The sequence below is a fragment of the Oryctolagus cuniculus genome, chromosome 3, assembly GCF_051225735.1.
Source record: "Oryctolagus cuniculus isolate XC-2025 breed Fujian yellow rabbit chromosome 3, ASM5122573v1, whole genome shotgun sequence".
NCBI lineage: Eukaryota > Metazoa > Chordata > Mammalia > Lagomorpha > Leporidae > Oryctolagus > Oryctolagus cuniculus.
Window position 1 is genome coordinate 31,522,422 of NC_142869.1, and position 21,922 is coordinate 31,544,343.

General features: G+C 38.8%; 1 protein-coding gene across 20 annotated transcripts in view; it reads right to left on the bottom strand.

Annotated features, from left to right (window-relative positions):
- The window catches only part of PIKFYVE (phosphoinositide kinase, FYVE-type zinc finger containing), a 102,232-nt gene that overhangs the window by 52,471 nt on the left and 27,839 nt on the right, over positions 1-21,922 (bottom strand). For 8 of the 20 annotated variants that reach the window (XM_070070282.2, XM_070070280.2, XM_051849175.3 and 5 more), the window contains 7 exons: positions 20,572-20,719; positions 19,884-20,051; positions 10,042-10,101; positions 7,907-8,036; positions 7,287-7,467; positions 6,253-6,327; positions 3,948-4,055 (listed from right to left, as the gene is read on the bottom strand). In XM_070070282.2, the coding sequence (XP_069926383.2) occupies positions 3,948-4,055; positions 6,253-6,327; positions 7,287-7,467; positions 7,907-8,036; positions 10,042-10,101; positions 19,884-20,051; positions 20,572-20,719 (870 nt within the window). Of the gene's footprint in view, positions 1-3,947; positions 4,056-6,252; positions 6,328-7,286; positions 7,468-7,898; positions 8,037-10,041; positions 10,102-19,883; positions 20,052-20,571; positions 20,720-21,922 lie in introns of all 20 variants that reach the window. The other 12 variants (XM_089329003.1, XM_089329002.1, XM_051849181.3 and 9 more) reach the window with 4 other exon arrangements.

Sequence of the window (21,922 nt, forward strand, 5' to 3'; positions counted from 1 at the left end):
TCATTAACAGACTGCAGAAGAAAAACTATGATTATCTCAATAGATGCAGAGGAAGCATTTGATAAAATTCAACACCCTTTCATGATGAAAACTCTAAGCAAATTGGGTATAGAAGAACATTCCTCAATACAATCAAAGCAGTTTATGAAAAACCCACACCAGCATCCTATTGAAAGGGGAAAAGCTGGAAGGATTTCCACTGAGATCTGGTACCAGATAGGGATGCTCACTCTCACCACTGCTATTTAATATAGTTCTGGAAGTCTTAGCCAGAACGATCAGGCAAGAGAAAGAAATTAAAGGAATACAAATTGGGAAGGAAGATGTCAAACTATCCCTCTTTGCAGATGATATGATCTTTATTTAGGGGATCCAAAGAACTCTACTAAGAGACTATTGGAAGAGTTTGCCAAAGTAGCAGGATATAAAATCAATGCACAAAAATCAACAGCCTTTGTATACACAGGCAATGCCATGGCTGAGAAAGAACTTCTAAGATCAATCCATTAACATACCTACAAAAACAACCAAATAACTTGGAATAAACTTAACCAAGGACATTAAATATCTCTACGATGAGGCCGGCGCCACGGCTCACTAGGCTAATCCTCCGCCTTGCGGCGCCGCACACTGGGTTCTAGTCCTGGTCGGGGTGCCAGATTCTGTCCCAGTTGCCCCTCTTCCAGGCCAGCTCTCTGCTGTGGCCCGGGAGTGCAGTGGAGGATGGCCCAAGTCCTTGGGCCCTGCACCCCATGGGAGACCAGGATAAGTACCTGGCTCCTGCCATCGGATCAGCGCGGTGCGCCAGCCGCGGCGGCCATTGGAGGGTGAACCAATGGCAAAGGAAGACCTTTCTCTCTCTCTCTCTCACTATCCACTCTGCCTGTCCAAAAAAAAAAAAAAAAAAAGTATCTACGATGAGAATTACAAAATCTTAAACAAAGAAATAGAAGAGGATACCAAAAAATGGAAAAATCTTCCATGCTCAAGTATTAGAAGAATCAATATCATCAAAATATCCATTCTCCCAAAAGCAATTTACAGACTCAATGTGACACGAATCAAAATACCAAAGACATTCTTCTCAGATCTAGAAAAGATGATGCTAAAATTCATATGAAGACACAGGAGACATCGAATAGCTAAAGCAATCTTGTACAACAAAAACAAAGCCAGAGGCATCACAATACCAGATTTCAAAACATACTACAGGGCAGTTGTAATCAAAACAGCATGGTACTGGTACAGAAACAGATGGATAGACCAATGGAACAGAACACCAGAAATCAACCCAAACATCTACAGCCAACTTATATTTGATCAAGGATCTAAAACCAATTCCTGGAGCAAGGACAGTCTATTCAATAAATGGTGCTGGGAAAACTGGATTTCCACGTGCAGAAGCATGAAGCAAGACCACTACCTTTCACCTTACACAAAAATCCACTCAACATGGATTAGAGATCTAAATCTATGACCCGACACCATCAAATTATTAGAGAACATTGGAGAAACACTGCAAGATACAGGCACAGGCAAAGACTTCTTGGAAAAGACCCCAGAGGCACAGGCAGTCAAAATCAAAATTAACAATTGGGATTGCATCAAATTGAGAAGTTTCTGTACTGCAAAAGAAACAGTCAGGAAAGTGAAGAGACAACGGACAGACTGGGAAAAAGTATTTGCAAACTATGCAACAGATAAAGGGTTAATAAACAGAATCTATAAAGAGATCAAGAAACTCCACAACAACAAATCAAACAACCCACTTAGAGATGGGCCAAGGACCTCAATAGACATTTTTCAAAGGAGGAAATCCAAATAGCCAACAGACACATGAAAAAATGTTCAAGATCACTAGCCATCAGGGAAATGCAAATCAAAACCACAATGAGGTTTCACCTCACCCCGGTTAGAATGGCTCACATTCAGAAATCTACCAACAATAGATGCTGGAGAGGATGTGGGGAAAAAGGGACACTAACCCACTGTTGGTGGGAATGCAAACTGGTCAAGCTACTGTGAAAGTCAGTCTGGAGATTCCTCAGAAACCTGAATATAACCCTACCATACAACCCAGCCATCCCACTCCTTGGAATTTACCCAAAGGAAATGAAATTGGCAAATAAAACAGCTGTCTGCACCATAATGTTTATTACAGCTCAATTCACAATAGCTAAGACCTGGAATCAACCTAAATGCCCATAAACAGTAGACTGGATAAAGAAATTATGGGACACATACTCTATAGAATACTATACAGCATTCAAAAAGAATGAAATCCAGTCATTTGCAACAAAATGGAGGAATCTGGATAACATCATGCTGAGTGAAATAAGCCAGTCCCAGAGGGACAAATATCATATGTTCTCCCTGATCAGTGACAATTAACTGAGCACCTAAAAGGAAACCTGATGAAGTGAAATGGACACTATGAAAAACAGTGACTGGATCAGCCCTTGTCCTGAATGCTGATTAACAACTTAATACTTTATCCCTTTTAGTATTTTTTTTGTTCTAGTTGATACTATTGGTTGAACTCTGTAATTAACACACAATTATTCTTAGGTGTTTAAATTTAACTGAAGAGTGATCCCTGTTAAATATAAGAGTGGGAATAAGAGAGGGTGGAGATGTACAATTTGTGACATGCTCAATAGGACTTGCCCCAAATGGTAGAGTTAGAAACGTGCCAAGGTGTCAATTTGTTAAGTCGACAACAGGAGCCACTGTGCACTTATTCCTCATGTAGGATCTCTGTCCTTAATGTGTTGAACAATGTGAATTAATGCTGTAACTAGTACTCTAACAGTAATTTACATTTTCTGTTTCTGTGTGGGTGCACACTGATGAAATCTTTACTTAATATATACTAAATTGATCTTCTGTATATAAAGATAATTGAAAATGAATCTTGGCCAGCGCTGTGGCTCAATAGGCTAATCCTCCGCCTTGCAGTGCCGGCACACCGGGTTCTAGTCCCGGTCGGGGCGCCGGATTCTGTCCCAGTTGCCCCTCTTCCAGGCAGCTCTCTGCTATGGCCAGGGAGTGCAGTGGAGGATGGCCCAAGTACTTGGGCCCTGCACCCCATGGGAGACCAGGATAAGCACCTGGCTCCTGCCATCGGATCAGTGTGATGCGCCGGCTGCAGCGCACTGGCCGCGGCAGCCATTGGAGGGTGAACCAACAGCAAAAGGAAAACCTTTCTCTCTGTCTCTCTCTCTCACTGTCCACTCTGCCTGTCCAAAAAGAAAAAAAGAAAGAAAATGGAATGGGAGAGGGAGCGGGAGATGAGAGGGTTGTGGGTGGGAGGAAAATTATGGGGGGGAACAAGGCACTGTAATCCATAAGCTGTACTTTGGAAATTTATATTTGTTAAATAAAATTTAAAAAAAAAATAGACCCGAAAGGGCTTCTGCTGTGGAGCAGCTGAGGCTAATCTCCTTTCCAACTGAGTATTACATTCCTATGGCAGTTATCCCGGGCCCGGCTGCTTAGAGAAAACTCACATGATTTCCACCTGATATTAATTCCACATTTGCCATCTACATATAAGTTAACTGGAGTTCCAGACATATATTTAAACAAAATAAGCCACACAACAATTGGAGATTCCACTGGAGATCTAATAAGTTACCGAAACTCGCCCAGTACATTAAGGGCCCAAGTGGGAAGGGGATATCAGTATTTGGGTTTTCATTTTTTCTTTTGTATGTTCCCAACAGTCATGGGTTTCTCTTCTTACTTTGAAACTTTAAAAAATAATGAGTGACAGAGGTTTTGGTAAACTAGTTCTAAAGGGTAGTATACAAAAATGACTTTTACAATAGATTTTTAAAATACAACAAAAGCAATGGTGTTTGTCCAGCAATTTAATAAACCAGAATGAGTCAAAGTAAAGAGCAAGCATCAGAGTACACAAGCAGCCTTCAGTAATGAGTCCTCACCTGCAGCACAATAGGATCAATGCAAGTAAACTTGGTTTCTTCTCTGTAGAGGTATTCAATAGAACACTTCAACAGAAGAATTTTGGGGTTTTTAATACAAGAATTCATCTACAAAAAAATGAACACTTCATTAAAGTTTCTAAGGGTTTGCACTTTATAGATCTCTTTTAATCTTAACTTTAATACTGTTTATGATTCTAATTACTAAAATAAAGTATCTCATTAATATTAATATACTCTCCTTTGGTTCTTTTGTGGTATTCTTATATTTTTCAAAGCAAATAATTTGTTCAGAAGGCAAAATCCTTCAAACATTGACTTTTTTTTCTTAGTACCTGGTTAACCTATTCCCCTATATGCTTAACTAATTTTTTAATTTCTAAATTTGTAGGAAGTTATATCAAATGTGAAGGTGATGGGGAGATGAGGCTTACAAATAGGCTACTTCACAAATTCTGAAACATCCATAAAGTTGAAAGCATATTATATTTTAGTCTTTCCAAAAGTCAAAGGCAAAAGAAGAGGAAAAAACAAAATGCCTCCTGAATATGTTTCTAATATAGCAAATGTCCAAATAATTTTAAGTTGGCCAGCATGTTCTTTGGGTAACATGTAATTAAAAAAAAAAAAAAAGCCTTAAAGCATCTTCAAAAGCAGAAACCAGGTATCTAACACCACAGGCAGAATAGCCAGAGGCCTGCAATCAAGGCTTCAGACTATCTCAAAACACTATCCACAGGGAAAGACCCATGCATGTGTTGCTATCACATCCATGTACAATTCTTTTCAATTCCTAAGAAGAGCACAACCAATTTACCTCAACTCAACAAATATTGAATTTGGTTGAAAGTACTACTTTAAAGACTTTAGTAAGACTCTAGATGGAAATACTGACTTGGAGACTGTTATGAAATAATATTGAATCTAAGTACACTTTTATGGTCAACACCAATTTTCAGGAGGCTTAAGGCTTTACAAAAAATAAATTACAGTTGGCCCTTTGTATCCATGGGTTCCACATTCATGAATTCGACCTATTACACATAGAAAATATTCAGAAAAAAACTGTGTCTGTATCAACCATGTATAGACTTGACTTTTTGTCATTATTCCCTAAACAATATAGTATAACAACTATTATTCACATAGCACTTACATTGCATAAGTATTATAAGCAATCTAGAGATAGTTTAAAGTGTACAGGAGGATGTGCATAGGTTATACACAAATACTATGCCATTTTATATACAGACTTGAGCATCTGTGGATCTTGGTATCTGAGGCAAGTCCTATAGTCAAATACAGGGACAACTGTATTAGTCTCCACTTAGAAAAGAGTGAAAACAGGACTACAGTTCATCAATCTAGTGACTTACACACTAAAAGTCTGGCATAGCTCTGCAATAAAATCAATTATCACCAGAGGTGGGCCAAGGTATCGCTGGCTTTAGTAAGTTCCCTTGGGGATTCTGATGTACAGCAAGGTTTTCAAACATTGCCATAGATCAATGGTTTCGCCAAATATAAGAAACACCTGTAAGGGTTTACTTTCAATTCAGTACTACCATTCCCTCCCCCACCCCAACCACCACTCCCCTAAACCTACTGAGTGAGAATTTCAAGGGGCTGAGTATAGAAATAACCGGCTTTAACAAGGTCCACAGGTGATCCTAATGCACACTATACCTTGAGCATCAGAAGCCTTCACAATAAAATTCAATACCCTTATGGTGATCCTAATACCTTGTCTGCTTCCTCCAGCCTCACTTGCCATTTCCCATATTATACCATAGAAGCTCAGGGTTTCCTTAACATGCCAAGTTAGCTCCCCCCTTTCCTTTGTGCTAGTGCTACAAAGAGGCCTCAAGCCTGAAAGTAGAAATATAAAGTGAGAAGAATAACATAATAACACTGATAGTTCTGTAGCTCATCCCTAGAAGGGAGAACAGTTTTAGAATGCTAACCCTCTAGAAGGACTCCAGTCTAGTAGAGAAGCCCCGTCTCCCTGAAGTGTAGCAGCTTCAAGGGAGAAATGATACCAGTATCCTGTAATTCTTCTGGTCTAGAACCTGACCAATGCCTTCCTCTTCCTGTATGGTGAATTTCCATTATCCAAATTCCAATCCATTTATCATCAGCTCTCAGAGACCTTCCCAGAACTTCCAGAATTTCACCCCTAGAGAAGACACTGCTGGATGCCCCTCAATGCTCATTCTCTTTTTCTTCCACTATTAAGGTTATTCATTGTTATCTGAGAATGCAGCCATGGATTGATAAACTTAACCATTAAACTGAATCACATTACCTTTTTATGTGCGATGTTCTTGGTACAAACAAAGCCATTGACAACCACAGAATCAAACTTCTTTCCACCTGGGATCTAATGGAATAATTAACAATAAAATCAATGATAATTTATTTTCATTGTTTATTTTAACTGTTATATCATCAAATAAGGACAGAAAATTCTAGGATATATTTCTTCCTTTCAACCAATGATTATTGGCATCTAAGCATGATCATGTTTTCCCACTCCCTACTCTCAAATGTACTATCTAGTACTCCAAAATACTGACAGAATTAATGAGCATCACAGGGCAATTAAAACCACAATTGTTGGGCCAGTGCTGTGGCGAAGTACGCTAAGCCTCCACCCACGGTGCCAGCATCCCATCTGGACACTGGTTCATGTCTTAGCTGCTCCCCTTCTGATCCAGCTCTCTGCTATGGCCTGGGAAAGCAGTGGAAGATGGCCCAACTGCGAGCTCCGGCACTCATGTGGGAGATCTGGAAGAAGCTCCTGGCTCCTGGCTTTGGATTGGCCCAGCTCCGGCTGTTGCAGCCATTTGGGGAGTAAACCAGTGAATAGAAGACCTTTCTCTCTGTGTCACCCTCTGTCTTTAACTCTACCTCTCAAATAAGTAAATCTTTAAAAAAAAAAAACAATTGTTCAAGATCTTCATAGGTGGAAATACATACAGCTTCCATTACTATCTAAATAAAGCAATTACTCACTCTTTTCCTCAGAACAGTGATAGTAACCTGTGGTAACAGGCTTTCTCATAGCTGAATTCCAAAAAGAGGAAACGAGAGGGAAAAATTATATTTGTTTGGGTTCCCAACTCATCCACCAGCCCACACAACCTTTCCATTAACTCTCACTTCCTGTAAGAGATGTCCATGATCCCTAAATGCACTGCCTATGGAGCAGAAGCAAAATCACCCACTTCTCACCTAGCACCCCTCAGGGTAAGGACAGTTTAGATTACCATTAGGAGTCTACCTACTATCAGACCTGACTCAGCAGTTTCTAGCACGGGAAGACTTAGCAGAGCTCACCTTTTTGATGTGGACAAACTGACGGATATCCATGTCATCATCCTGGTTCTTGACATCAGGTCGGACTGTCTGAACAACCTGGCGGACAAGTGACACAATGATGTCCCTCCAAGATGGTGACAATGATTCACTGTGGAGCAACTGCTGGAGTAGTGCCATCATGTGATTATGATTAGCTGAACTGCAAAAACATTAGAAGAAAAAAGTCTGCATAGTCAACACCACCAGACTTCTGAACACACAACATGCAGTCTACAAAGAAATAAGCATTTCAATTGTGGTTCACAGAAAAAGTCTTCAAGGTTAGTTTTTTTCTTTTAGTATAGTTGCACCTGAATGATTTTGCATAGAAATTAAATCTGTGAATATATTCAACTAAGATATATCCTTTAATTTGCGGAAATGAAATTAACCCACCAGTTACAAGGGAGACAGATAAAAACAATTTGGGACTCTTAATTTTGTAAGAAATTTCATCATAAAGCAGAATAGACTTCATTTCCTAAGTATTTTTAGTATTTCATACTTCATAAGGAAGGAGAATAGGCATACCCTAACCAAGTCACTGAAGATTATAAAAATGGAAAATTAAAAGTAAAAAAAAAAGCTCACTGCCTTACAGCAACCTCTCCATGGCTTGTTTTTCCCCATTCTCCTCCCGCAGGAGCTCCAGGTTGTTATGATGCCAACCCAAAGGGGTGAAAGGCAGCTCTTTGGATTTCTCCTCTACCCGACGATTAAATAAGGACTCTAAGGAGAAAATAAGGAATTATTACTTCATTATGTTATATACTATCTATTCATATATTTAGAAATCACCAATTTCTCTTTTTAAATTCTTTCAAGTTGACCAATATAAATTGTTAGTATAAAAAGACAAGAACACATAATTTCATAAGTACATAAAGTATGTAATAATACAATAATACATGAATACATAAATATTTACACGTATAAAAAATAAAAGGACTAAGAATAGCAGTAATCAGAAGTGCACAGAGAAAGTTTACAGAAGTAACTAAGGCTTTCAAGCTGATGATATAAACACAGCTTCTGAAAAGCAAGCAAAGTAAGATTTCTGTACTCTCCTTTTAGTTTTTAGAACACAAAAAAGAAAATCACAAACTGAACACTGCGTTCACAGAAATCTGAATGCTGGCAGAACAACAAGTGATAGAGTGGGTGCTGAAGAGAGAAGCTCAGCTCAGATACTGTGAAACAGCAGCTGATGGTGTTGAAAGTCTATTCAGAAAAACCTTAGCAGTGCTTTTTTTTTCAATATTAGCACAAAAGCTGATTAACAAAATTTTATCAAGATAGATCAAACTATAAAGAAATCATAAAAGATGACAATTTCTATAAAATCTTTTAAAGGAGTAAAAATAGGTCAAGACAATAAATGTTTTGCAAAAAAATGATACTCACTACATGACTATTGAGCATGCCTGAATAAGTGGAAAGAATGAAGATAGGAAATGCTCACAAAACTTCTCTATCCCTTCCCTTCTTAAAGTAAAACAAACAAAAATTCCTACTAAACAAACTGTCAAACAGATAATATTGTAAAAAGTGTGTCCTTTACTTGTAAGGTTCAAGAACTGTGCATTTAAATTATGTAAACAACCAATCTATAAACTTTTGGTTAAACAAGATAATTGGATGTAAATTTAGAAGCACTGTCAATCAGCTCCAAGTGGACTCCCCGAACCAGTCTGCCATACCTTCACTTTTACTTGAAACCCTAGAGCCAAGAAAAGACAACAGAAAGGAAACTTTTTCTAATCATCTGAGGCCTAAGCTGTGGAGTGTTATGGACCACTCAGGATGCCTTCACTCCACAGTAAGCTACATAGTGATGGAATAAGAAAAGCTTGTATTTGTCTATATGCTTGCCCCACAGAAATGGATTAGCAGAGTTAGTTCTTCATCCCCTTTTGCCTACTTCTCTTTCCAACTCTAGAAAGGCAAGCAATATCCTCAGCTGAATGAGAACTGCCTGTGAGCTTTTTTTCGATACTCCTTAAGCATATGCATATCAACCTTACTTAATGGGGCAAGCATTGTGGAATAACAGGTTCAGTCACCGCCTGAGATGTGGTACCCCATATGGGCACAGGTTCAAGTCTCAGATGCTCCTCTTCTGATCCAGCTCTCTGCTAATGCATCTGGGAAAGCAGGAGAAGAAGGCCTAACTCCTTGGGGCCCTGCACCCTCGTAGGAGACTCAAAGGAAGCTCCTGGCTCCTGGCTTCAGCCTGGCACAGCCCTGACCATTGCAGCCTTTTGGGGAGTGAACAACAGATGGAAGATCTCTCTCTCTCTCTCTCTATATATATATATATATACCTCTCTCTCTCTGTAACTCTGCCTTTCCAATAAATAAAATAAATCTTTTTTAAAAAGTAACATTAAGAATTATATATTACTTTAATAATATTAATGTAGTATTAGTATAATATTAAATAATACTTAAATACTCAACTTAATATTCATAATATACATAAGTATGAGCTATTTATGCCTTTAAATGATCTTTATAATATATCTTAAACAATTAGTTTTCACATCAGAAACCTCCTCTCAAGCTAAGTCTGATATTCCTGATTCTCAACAGTATCAAAGTCACTATACATATTAAAACTGTTCTCATGATAGTAAAATAATCAAGTGTGTTTTCAGTACCTTTTCTGTTCTATCAACGTAGAAGGTCATAAATATCTCCTCATGAACAAAAGAGACATGGTTGATAAAATTACCTTTGATGAAGGCATCACTTATTGAGAGCTGTTGTCCTCCAGTGTCAGCAATCAAATACTCTGCATACCAGGGAGAGAACAGAGAGGAGGAAGGAAAGGAGAGACATATGACTAAGATGCCAGCATAATTATACAGAAAACACACCCACACACAAAGTATTAGTCATATAAACCCATCACTGCCCAGTAAATTCAAGGAAGTTTTAGGCTAAAAGGTCTCTTTATATTTGCTCTACATACTTCACACTAAACTTAAGACTTGAGTTATTACCTCAACAGAACCGTGAAACAGCGCACCTTACACTGAATGTTTAAAAACTTTTAACAGATCAAAACTAAACTGGTTTATGAAAGTTGAGTTCTCCAGAAATTTGCACATCTAAGATTATACTATTTTTCTCATGTACAACTGCATCATTTAACAAATAATGACTTCAACTATACACAGGATGGCTCACAGAGAAATGAGCTGATAAAACAATGTGAGGTTTTCTTTTTAAATTCAGAATATAAGCTATAGAGCAAATTAACACAAAAAGCGATATGGGCAATGAATAAAGATGTAATTCATTAGAATTGTTATTGGTTTTGAAATAGTTTTCATTTTTCAAAAATTATAACTGAACAATATAAACTCTTGCTAGAAAATAACTGCTGAATATATTCTGAGAGCTTTTAAAATATTAAATATTTTTCTTACAAATGAAACTTACTTTCTACTTCCCCATGAACTTTTCTCTAGGTCTGTAACCAAATACAGCTAAAAGGGGGGTTCTTTCTACTATGCAAATTAAACCACAATGCATTTTAACTTCTTTAAGGTAGAGAATTTCCACAAAATTTCTTCCAAATTCATTTAGAAACAAATGGGTTTTAAAAGTCAGTATGGGGACAGATGTTTGGCCTAGCAGTTAAAATGCCAGTTTAAATGCCCATGTACCCTGTCAGAGACTGGGTTCCATCCCTGGCTCCAGCTCCTGATTCTAGCTTCCTTCCAATGTAGGACAGAGAAGACAGCAAGTGATGGCTCAAGTAGCTGGATCCCTGCTGCTCATGTGTGAGACCTGGACTGAGTTCCTGTCTCCTGGCTTCAGCCCAGTCCAGTTCTGGCCACTGAGAACAATTAGGAATGAATCAGTGAACAGGAGCTCTCTCTCTTTCTCAAATAAATAAAATAAAGTCAGTATGTCTATAAATCAGAATGCTCATCCTTTTAATCAAGAAGCAGAAAAAAATATTTAGGAAATTCAAGTGTATCATGCCAAATACAAAAAAATTAAGAATGTAGACAATACAGATGTTAACTTTATTTTTATTCTTCCCTCCCAGAAATGAAGAATGCTAAATCCTATTAGTTCAACTAATGTTATTATTCTTTGTAAGCCTTACTTCTCACATTAAAGCTATATATAACATTCCTAAATGATAGATTTTCCCCAACAGTTTACTATGGAAAAACTTCAAACATACAGAAAATGCCATATGTCATTTGCCCAAATGCAATAGGTGCTAAGGACTTGTTATATATGTCCTGTTTCCTCATGTGTATATGTATGAGATATATACAGGATATATGAGATATAGTTGGATATACTTTTCTTCCCCTATTTGTAGTTACGCACAACATGACATTTATCTACTAATATTTCAGCATGCATCTCCAAAAGCTAAAGGCATTCTTCTCTACAGCCACAATATAATTTACATTCTTAAGCAAAATGACAATGTCTTTTTTTTTTAAAGATTTTATTCATTTATTTGAGAAGCGGAGTTACAGACAAAGAGACAGAGGAGAGATATTCCATCCGCTGGTTCACACCCCTAATGGCCACAACTGCCAGAACTGGCTGATCTGAAGCCAGGATCCAGGAACTTCTTCCAGGTCTCCCACATGGGTGCGGGGGCCCAAGCACTTGGACCATCCTCTGCCGCTTTCCCAGGCCATAAGCAGAGAGCTGGATTGGAAGAAGGGCAGTGGGACACGAACTGGTGCCCATATGGGATGCTGCTGCTGCAGATGGAGGCTTATCCTACTACACCACAGCACCGGCCCTGACAATATCTTAGTAGCACAGAATTGGCCAACATTCAAATTTATCCAACTATCTCCAAAAAGTGTATAAGAAATTACTTTTTCCCTCAAACTTCAATCCAATCAAGTTTATAAACAGCATCTTGTTGTTATGCCACTTCATTCTCTCAGTCTAAAAAGACCCCCTATCTTTTTTCCTTTTCATGATAATGAATTTTTTAAGAATCCAGGCCAAATGTCCTGTGGAGTGCCCCACATTCTGGATGTGACTATTTCTGCAAGATGTATTTAACTTGCTCCTCTAGCTCACTTTTCTACACATAAGAAACTATAGCTAGAGGCTTTCTTCTCTAGGTTCCTCTTCTAGCTTTTCAAGGAATGCTCAAAATCCTGCTGGCCAACACATAACAAAATATATCTTCATTACACAACTCTCCAAGACCAACAGTGAAAAATTAAGCCAGAAAACCATACCATCTCTATTTTACAAGCTTTTAAAAACAAGAGGTATTCCTAAATGAGATAAAAAGCAGTTTTGTTTTGTTTTTTAAGAGCAGATATTTCACACAATTCTTCAAATCTAAATTTCCTCAGCCTTAAAAAACAGAAGACAGAGGCCGGCACTGTGGCATAGTGGCTAAAGCCACTGCCTGCAGTGCCAGCATCCCATATGGGCACTGGTCAGAGTCCAGTCCCAGCTGCTCCACTTCCGATCCAATCCAGCTCTCAGCTATGGCCTGGGAAAGCAGCAGAAGATGGCCCAAGTCCTTGGGTCCCTGCACCCACATGGGAGACCAAGAAGAAGCTCCTGGCACCTGGCTTCAGATCGGCCCAGCTCCGGCTGTGACGGTCATCTGGAGAGTGAACTAGCAGATGGGAGACCTCTCTCTGTCTCTATGTAACTCTGCCTTTCAAATAAAATAAATAAATCTTAAAAAAAAAAGAAGAAGAAGAAATTATCTATAATTTCAAAGGAAAGATTTGTAAAAATTCCCACTTGTATTTACTTAAAAGGAATGAAAACCAAAGGCAGAAATATTCTATTATTCTTTCATATAACTCTTAGGTCACCCTGGCAATCTTTATTTTCTGATATCAGTGTTCATCTTAACTTCTGTGAGAGTCACTGTTCATCTTAAATACTACAAACATAACCTGGGGTCAACAGAATAAACTATTACATTTTAATTTCACAATAAAAATTTAAAAGAGTAATTCTTGTTAGTAAAAACTAAGTACAGAGAACTGTAACAGTCATTTACGGTTATTAACAGATTTTTTTTAAGTTCTTAAAGTACAGACTCTCAAAGTTGCAAATGATCTAAGAGTAATCACCTCCCTTATGATGTTAGAATCTCCTCTATGATGTTCTACTGAGTAAGCTAAAGAATTCCTCACACTTATAATTCTTTAAATTCTAGATCTGGATTTTTTTCATTTCACACATTTAGAAATAAAAGGAAACTCTGAAGTTACCAAGTCTTTCTAATCTAGCACCCTGCTAATGCACCCCGCAAAGCAGTGGAAGATGGCCTCAGTGGCCTTGCCACCCACTTGGGAGACCTGGATGGAGTTCCTGGCTCCTGGCTTCTACCTAATCAAGGCCCAGCACTTGTGGCTATTTGAGGAGTGACCCAGCAGACAGAAGAGATCTATCTCTCTCTCTCTCTCTCTCTCTCTCTCTCCCTCCCTCCCTCCCTCCTATAACTCTTTCAAATAAATAAATCTTAAAAAAAAATAATGTTTCAAGGCAGATATTCAGACACAACCTAGACAGTTCTAGTGCACAACGGAAACAATGACAAGTTATCTATTCCTAACTACTGAATTTAGTTCTTCCTTCAGCCATACACAAAATAAATGATTTATTTTAGGTAATCTTCAGATAACTAAAGGTAACATCAAGCTTTCTTTTCTCTGCCTTAAACAGGCTCAACTTCCTTACATCTTATAACAGCAGTTTTCAGATGTCTCAGGATCTTGGTAATCCAGCTCTACTCATAAATCAGAACTGAACACAAAACTTTACACTGGACTCTAATTCTAGACATTATATTCTCAAATTAAATCTATTATTGCCAAATCACATTCATAGATAATACTAAAATTTGCGTCTTTACCTCATTAGTGACTAAGAATGGCTTTCTCTGGCGTGCTAATAGTAAACTAAATAATTGTAAATTAAATAATAATTTGAGGCCGGCGCCGCGGCTCACTAGGCTAATCCTCCGCCTAGCGGCACCAGCACACCAGGTTCTAGTCCCAGTTGGGGCGCCGGATTCTGTCCCGGTTGCCCCTCTTCCAGGCCAGCTCTCTGCTGTGGCCAGGGAGTGCAGTGGAGGATGGCCCAGGTGCTTGGGCCCTGCACCCCATGGGAGACCAGGAAAAGCACCTGGCTCCTGGCTCCTGCCATCGGATCAGCGCGGTGCACCGGCCGCAGCGCGCCGGCCGCGGCGGCCATCGGAGGGTGAACCAACGGCAAAAGGAAGACCTTTCTCTCTGTTTCTCTCTCTCACTGTCCACTCTGCCTGTCAAAAAAAATAAAAATAAAAATAAATTAAAAAAAATTTTAAAAAAAATTTAAAAATTTAAAAAATAGTAATTTGAAAGATTAGTAAATTAAATAATTTTAAGCTTAATTACATTTTTGTCAAATTTCACCTTGTTAGTCTACTACTTAAGTCTTAAGTCTTCAATTCTGCCAATATTTCAATGACATTTATTTTATCATAAATGGTATTTTTATTGCTGAATTTAAGTCTTTATAGGTGTCCTATATAAAACAATGGGATGTAATGCATTAGGACAATATAATTTTTTAAATTCCAATCCTGCTATCCAACATGCTAGCCATTCTTTCTAGACTTTAATCAACTATGAATCTAAAGAACATGTATAACATGTAAACCAAAGTGTTAAACAACATTGAATAGAGATAAAGCTCTACAGCATAACCTAGGAGCATTCACTTTCTGTTGATATCAAAGTGTTAATTATCCTTTCAATATTTTGCACAACTATTAAAACAAGATACAAGCCCACATGTCAATACTAATAATGGTATTACTGAGCTCTTACATTCAACAAATTTTATGTTTTTCACTTAAAAAAGTTCTTACTAAAGAGAACAGTGGTTACCACAGGCTAATGACTGCAGGTAACAGCAGTATGCTATGTATTTCAAAACTGCTCAGAGTAAATTTCAAAAATTCTCACCACAAAAATTTGTAAGTATTTGAGGTGAGGACAGATGGAGCAAGGTTGAGCCTAAGACAGTCTGCAATCATCTCCCCCACAGAAGCATCAATTTGAATAGCTATTCACACACCAAGACAGCTTCATAAGAGCTATGGAAGTCAGGCCAGTGCCTGTGGAACGGACAGGCCTCTAGATCTGCTCTGGTGCCAAGCAGAGTCCAAAAGTCCCAGTTTTAGGGAATTAGATGCCAACCAGCACCACCTGTAGCTCACTGCAGCAGCCTCAGGCCATGCATACACCTCAGCAGTAGCTATGGTTTTGGTCCTAACCCTGTGCTATGCTGATTTTGATGGGCTGTAGGTTCTGGGTATGAGCTAACGTTGTAGCATTGGTAGACAAAGGATAAGACATCTGGGTGTATCCTAGTCCTAGGAAGAGGCCTCTAGAGATGAACTATCCTTTTTTAGACATTGCCCCAGCTGATTCCAAGCAACTTACCAACTGCAGTTTTACAGCAAATCTGGCTTGGAGTATCCTCTGAAAGCAACACAGCAACAATACAGGAACAGTGGACTCGCAGACAACCTTGACTTAGAGTACTATCTAGTGCTTAAATAGCAGTAGTGTCTATAGGTTCAGATAAGATAAACAGACTGCTTGGAATTTTGGGGGCCAGAGTAGTCATGTATCAGATAAAGACACTGGCTGTGATGTCATACCCCATTTGAGAGCTGTTTTGTGTCCCGATTGCTCTGTTTCCAATCCAGCTCCCTGGGAAAGCAGCAGAAGTTGGCCCAATTCCTTGGGCCCCTACCACACAGGTCGGAGACTCAGATGAAGCTCCTGGTTCCTGGCTTTAGCCTGGCCCAGCCCCAGCCCCAGCTATCTGAGGAGTGAACTAGTAGGTAGAAGATTTCCCCTTCTCTCTCTCTCTGCACCCACCCACCCCACTCCAATCCCCCATAACTCTGACTCTGAAACAAATAAATGTTTAAAAAAAAATTTCTGGACAGCCACAAATAAAGCCAGATAATGAAAACTGGGGTGCTAGATGTATTAATTAGCTTGGTTTAATAATCCCACTGCATCCATACTTCACTTTTTATCCCATAAATATGACTTGTCAATTTACAATTTCAAAAAGGTCATATGAATTCAGGGCCTGTACTTATTATTAGCACCAAAGAAAATATTAGCTATTATTCTCCTAATCTACCAACTTCATAACATCATAAAAGATAAAAATGAGGTTGTTATAGCTAATCAAGTACACAGTCATCACCAATCCATTTTCTAAAATCCATGGTATATTTTATTTATTGAACTTTACAGTTTTATCAGCTTCCAATATCACATCAAGAAATCATATTTTTAAACAATTTAATGAGGACTAGCATGTGGCACAACAGGTTAAGCCACTGCTTACAATGCCGGCATCCTATGTGGGTACCAGTTCAAGACCTGGCTGCTCACTTTCAATCCAGCTCCCTGGCAGTGGCCTGGAAAGATGGAGGGGAGATTCAGAAGAAGCTCCTGACTCAGCCTCAGATCTTGCAGCCATTTTAGGAGTGAACCAGCAGAGGAAGATCTCCTTCTCTCTCTCTGTCTCTTCCTCTCTCTGTGTAACTCTTTCAAATTAATAAATCTTTTTTAAAAAGGTAATGAATTCATCACCCTAGTCATGTAGAATCTTTCTTCCCCTTCACAATTTTCCAAAGGCAGCAAACTCAGGCTTCATTCTCACAGATCCAAATTCTTTTAACAATCTGGCAGATGGTTTGCCTAAACCTGGCAATAGGCTTATTTAGAATAATCAGATATTGTTTGCTTTCTTTATCTTCAATGTCACTTTCCTCTAACCATGTGCATTCTTTTCTGATAAGATTAAACCTGACAGAGAAAAAGAAAAGCTTCTTTCAGACATCAGTTTTACACTGACTTCCCTAAACAACTTGCCTAATTTTTCTATTGCAATTACAATCTTTTCTCAGATATCCTTGGCATTTTCTGCAATCATCAGTGTAATCTGAACTTCCATTATCCTGTCATTTTCTTTAAAAGTGTGTACCTCTGTTTCAGGTTCTTCATCATACAACTTCTTTAAAGGTTTAAGAAAAGTTCCAGTGGAATCATCATGGTTTTTTTCAACTGCATGTGTTTCCTTAGATGTACAAGTTGAGTTCACACTATAAAAACGTCATTACTGGGAGGAGCGGCACTTAGACTAGTGATTAGGACACCCATCTCGCACATCAGAGTGCCTGAATTCAATTCCCAGCTCCAGCTGCTAATCTCAGCTTCCCATTAACGCTGTTCCTGGGAAGCCGCAGTGACAGTTCAAGTAACTGGGGTCCTGCTACCCAAATGAGATACCTGGATTGAGTTACTGCTCTTGGAATTGGCCCCATACTGGCTGTAGTAGACATGTGGGGAGTGAACCAGTAAATTGGAGTCTCTGTCTCTCTATCCCTCTCTCCTGTTCCATCCCTCTCAAATAAAATAGAAATTCAGTGTCACTATTGGAGTCTCCTGTGCTATTCTCCTAATATTCTGCAGTTAGGATTCCTAAAGGAAATGTCTGATTATTTCCAACAGTCCATCCTTTGCTATTAACAATTCTATGATGACAGGTGATTTTCTTCAAAATTTTCAAACCTTCCTTAACTTTCCAAGAGCTGAAATTATCAGCAAACCACACACATATTTCACACTTTGCTTTTAGCAAAATGAAACTGCCAAACTGTGTCCAGAGGACAAATGTTCTCTCAAGAAACATCCTGCCTCTGGCCCACACCTGTAAATGATATGCAAAAGTACCATCACAATACCCTTCCTCTGACTACAGTCTAAAATTAATCCTCACACAAATATGTGTTTCACTACATTTCCATACTCACCCAATGTTCTCTATCAGTTTTCTAATTTCTGTTTTGAGGCTCTTCAGAAAAAAATGTGCACCTTATTCATGTTCGATGCTAGTCAAGTCTCCTCCTTTCCCATATTCTCTCTAAATTTCTTATTTCTTTTTTTTTTCTTTTTTTTGAAAGGCAGAGTGAACAGTGAGAGAGAGAGACAGAAAGAAAGGTCTTCCTTTACCGTTGGTTCACCCTCTAAATTTCTTATTTCTAAACAAGTATACCTTTTCAATAGTTTAACTCTGAAGTGCCAATTTACTTCATCTTGATAATGGCTATATGAACAAGTATGAGAAATTTAATATGGAAATATTAATTTGCTTCAAATACCTTTAGAATAGCCATTAAGGTTCACTTCTCTTTTTTATTATATTTTTAGGTTCAAAACAGATAGTAGCAAAGAATTAGTCAAGCATTTCAGATATAAGCGAGGGATAATTCAACTTTAGATAGCAAAATGCTTAAAACAAATTCTAGATGAAACTCTGTAACAAAGTGCTTCACTAATTATATTCATGTGTTTTTTATTTATCTTTATATTATCACACATTAGGGCTATAATTAAACTGGCTTTTAAATACATGCAATAAAGTAAACATTACCATCCATTTTTAGAAGGCATTTCATCTCTTCTGTGCTGAATTACGTTAGACTTAGTAATGCTTTACCTAATATTTCCTTTTACACCAAATGTCTTTCTTTTTTTTTTTTTTTTTTTTTTTTTTTTTTTTTTGACAGGCAGAGTGGACAGTGAGAGAGAGAGACAGAGAGAAAGGTCTTCCGTTGCCGTTGGTTCACCCTCCAATGGCCGCCGCGGCCGGCGCGCTGCGGCCGGCGCACCGCGCTGATCCGATGGCAGGAGCCAGGAGCCAGGTGCTTTTTCCTGGTCTCCCATGGGGTGCAGGGCCCAAGCACCTGGGCCATCCTCCACTGCACTCCCTGGCCACAGCAGAGGGCTGGCCTGGAAGAGGGGCAACCGGGACAGAATCCGGCGCCCCGACCGGGACTAGAACCCGGTGTGCCGGCGCCGCTAGGCGGAGGATTAGCCTAGTGAGCCGCGGCGCCGGCCACCAAATGTCTTTCAAATATAGCGATTATTATCATTGAATCGGCAGACTAAACCATCAAGTAACACAGCTATAAATAAAGATTGAATCCATTTTTTATTAATTACAGAAGAAATGTTCTGTTACAAATGCAGCATATACATAACAAGCATTTTAAATTATAGTAGAAAGCTATTTTGGAATATGTGAATGGTTCCCCCCCAACTAGTCCAAGCATCTGAATAGGTTTAGTGAAATACCACATTACTGCCTAACAGCAAAGGCAAACAGGCTTTAAAATGTTAAATGAAGAAAGAGAAAAGAATAGAGCAGAACATCCATATTATAAATGCAAAGAATTGCCACCTTGGAAGTTGCACATTATGGGAACAGCAGTCAGATGTAGTTCCTTTTAAAGGCTACAAGCTGTAAACTGGGCATGGTGGTACGGAGGGAGAAAACAAGAAATAAAAGGAATCAACCAAAAAAGGTATGGGGAGGAGGTTTGGGGAAACGAGAAAGGGTGGAACAAGACCCACACCAAATCCCCTCAGCCACATGGGACAGAGGAAACCAGAGGATAGGCCGGCATGAGATCCTACGGCCCCGCTCTCCAGCCTGTTTGGATTCCAGATGGTGACTACCTCCTACCTTTTTGGTCAGCAGGGTGAGGGGGCACATGTGGGTACTTGGAGGGCTTCTTGATATGGAAGTTCACGTTGTCCAGCTCCACGTTCAGGCTGATGGAAGCGGCTGAGTCACTGTCCACTGTGGACTGGAAACTGCTGACTGAGGTGCGCTTGCTAGGACTGGCAGAATCTTTTAGTATTGGGGAGGGGAAAGAAATATAGGGAGAGGAGGGGAGTAAAAATGGATTTTATCAGGGTATTGGAGCAAAGGAGAAAAATGTTTTTTTAATATACAAGCCCAATGTGCAATACCAAAATGGATACAGTATTTTCATGTACTTCTGTGTAGACTTAATAAATTTGAACAAGTTAAATGTAAAGTTGATTTTTTAAATGAAGAAATATACTGGAGGTTCTGCAGAGAGAAAGTCTGATTTCATAGTGAAAAGGTGAGAAAGTTGTCCGCTGCAGTATTATTAGCTCAAGTTATTTTTAAGCTGCTACAACTACAGACTATGGTAAAATCAGTTGTCTAACAAGTTGTTTTCTTAAGAAAATACTGTATCTAAGACAAGGATTGCTATCAGATGTTTATATTTGGTTGGACTCATAATTCGTAAAGTGAATTGTTTCAACTTAAAACAAACAAGACATGTAATCACACACAGAAAACAAACCATAAAAACTAAATGTTAGAAAGTTAAACTCACTAGCCAAATTATCGTCACCTTCTTCAGCTATCTGTTCTGTGTCGCTGTCATCAAACTTGATGTCTTTAAACCAGGATGGCTCAGAGTGTCCCTCCACAGAATGCACGGAGTCACTGTCAGGGGAAGGTGTCTCAGAAAATTCTGTACTCTGAAAGGATCAAGACAGGATCTGAGGAATTGACCCTCATGCTAACAGTGTTGAGGCTGTCATACTATAAATCAATTACAGCCCAATATTTCTATAAATCTAGCAACTGAATAAATTTATATATAAAAATAAAATTAAAACTTAAACAAAACAATATCATAATGACAATTATACTCTTAAACCTCTAGTTTTCATTAACTAGAAGGCTTAAGAAGCATATTATGAACAAAATATTTCTTTGATAGAGTTTTCACAGTGTTTCATTTCACTTTTTGTTCTGAGAATAAAGACAGCATAGAACTTTGCACTAACTCTAGGACACACCCTGGAAAATGACTGTTAGGTTTTAACAAATCATAAACACACCAGTCTTTGGGGTTAGTCATCTTTTCTAACTATTGGGTTTTCAATTTTAATTCACAAAGGTGTTATTAAACATTATATATATTAACATAAACTGAAAGGGAAGTATATCTTTTTCCTAAAAGTTCAACTTTAAAAAAATTTCCACTTTCCTGGGGTCGGCACTGCAGTGTAGCAGGTTAAACTTCTGCCTGCACTGCCAGCATCCCACATGGGCAACGGTTCGAGACTTACTGCTCCACTTCCTATCCAGCTGCCTGCTAATGCACCTGGGAAAGCAGCAAAAGATGGCCCAAGTGTTTGAGCCCCTGCAACCACATGGGAGATCTGGAAGAAGCTCCCAGGCTCCTGGCTATGGTATGGTCCAAGCCTGGCTGTTGTGGCCATCCGAGGAGTTAACCAGTAGATGGAAAGTAGATCAATCGCACTCTCTCTCTCTCTCTCTCTCTTTTTCTTTCTTTCTCTCTCTCTCTCTCCCTCCCTCCCTCCCTCCTCCTCCTCTTTCTCTAGAACTCTGCCTTTCAAATAAATAAAAGATAAATCTTTATAAAAAATTTTCCACTTTCCTAAGTTTAAAAAAAATTCCTCATTTTATCATTGTATACAATTTAATAGTGCTAAGGAGTCCAAATCTATCTCAATACATAATTTAAATTTTTCAGTTTAATGTGTACACTTCCTTAGTTGTAAAAGCAGTAAAGCTGAATACCATTAATATTAAATGACAAGCAACAAAAACACTATAGGGGCTGGCGCTGAGGTGCAGTGAGTTAAAGCCCCAGTCTGCAGTGCCAGCATCCCATATGGGCACCGGTTCAAGTCCCGGATGCTCCACTTCTG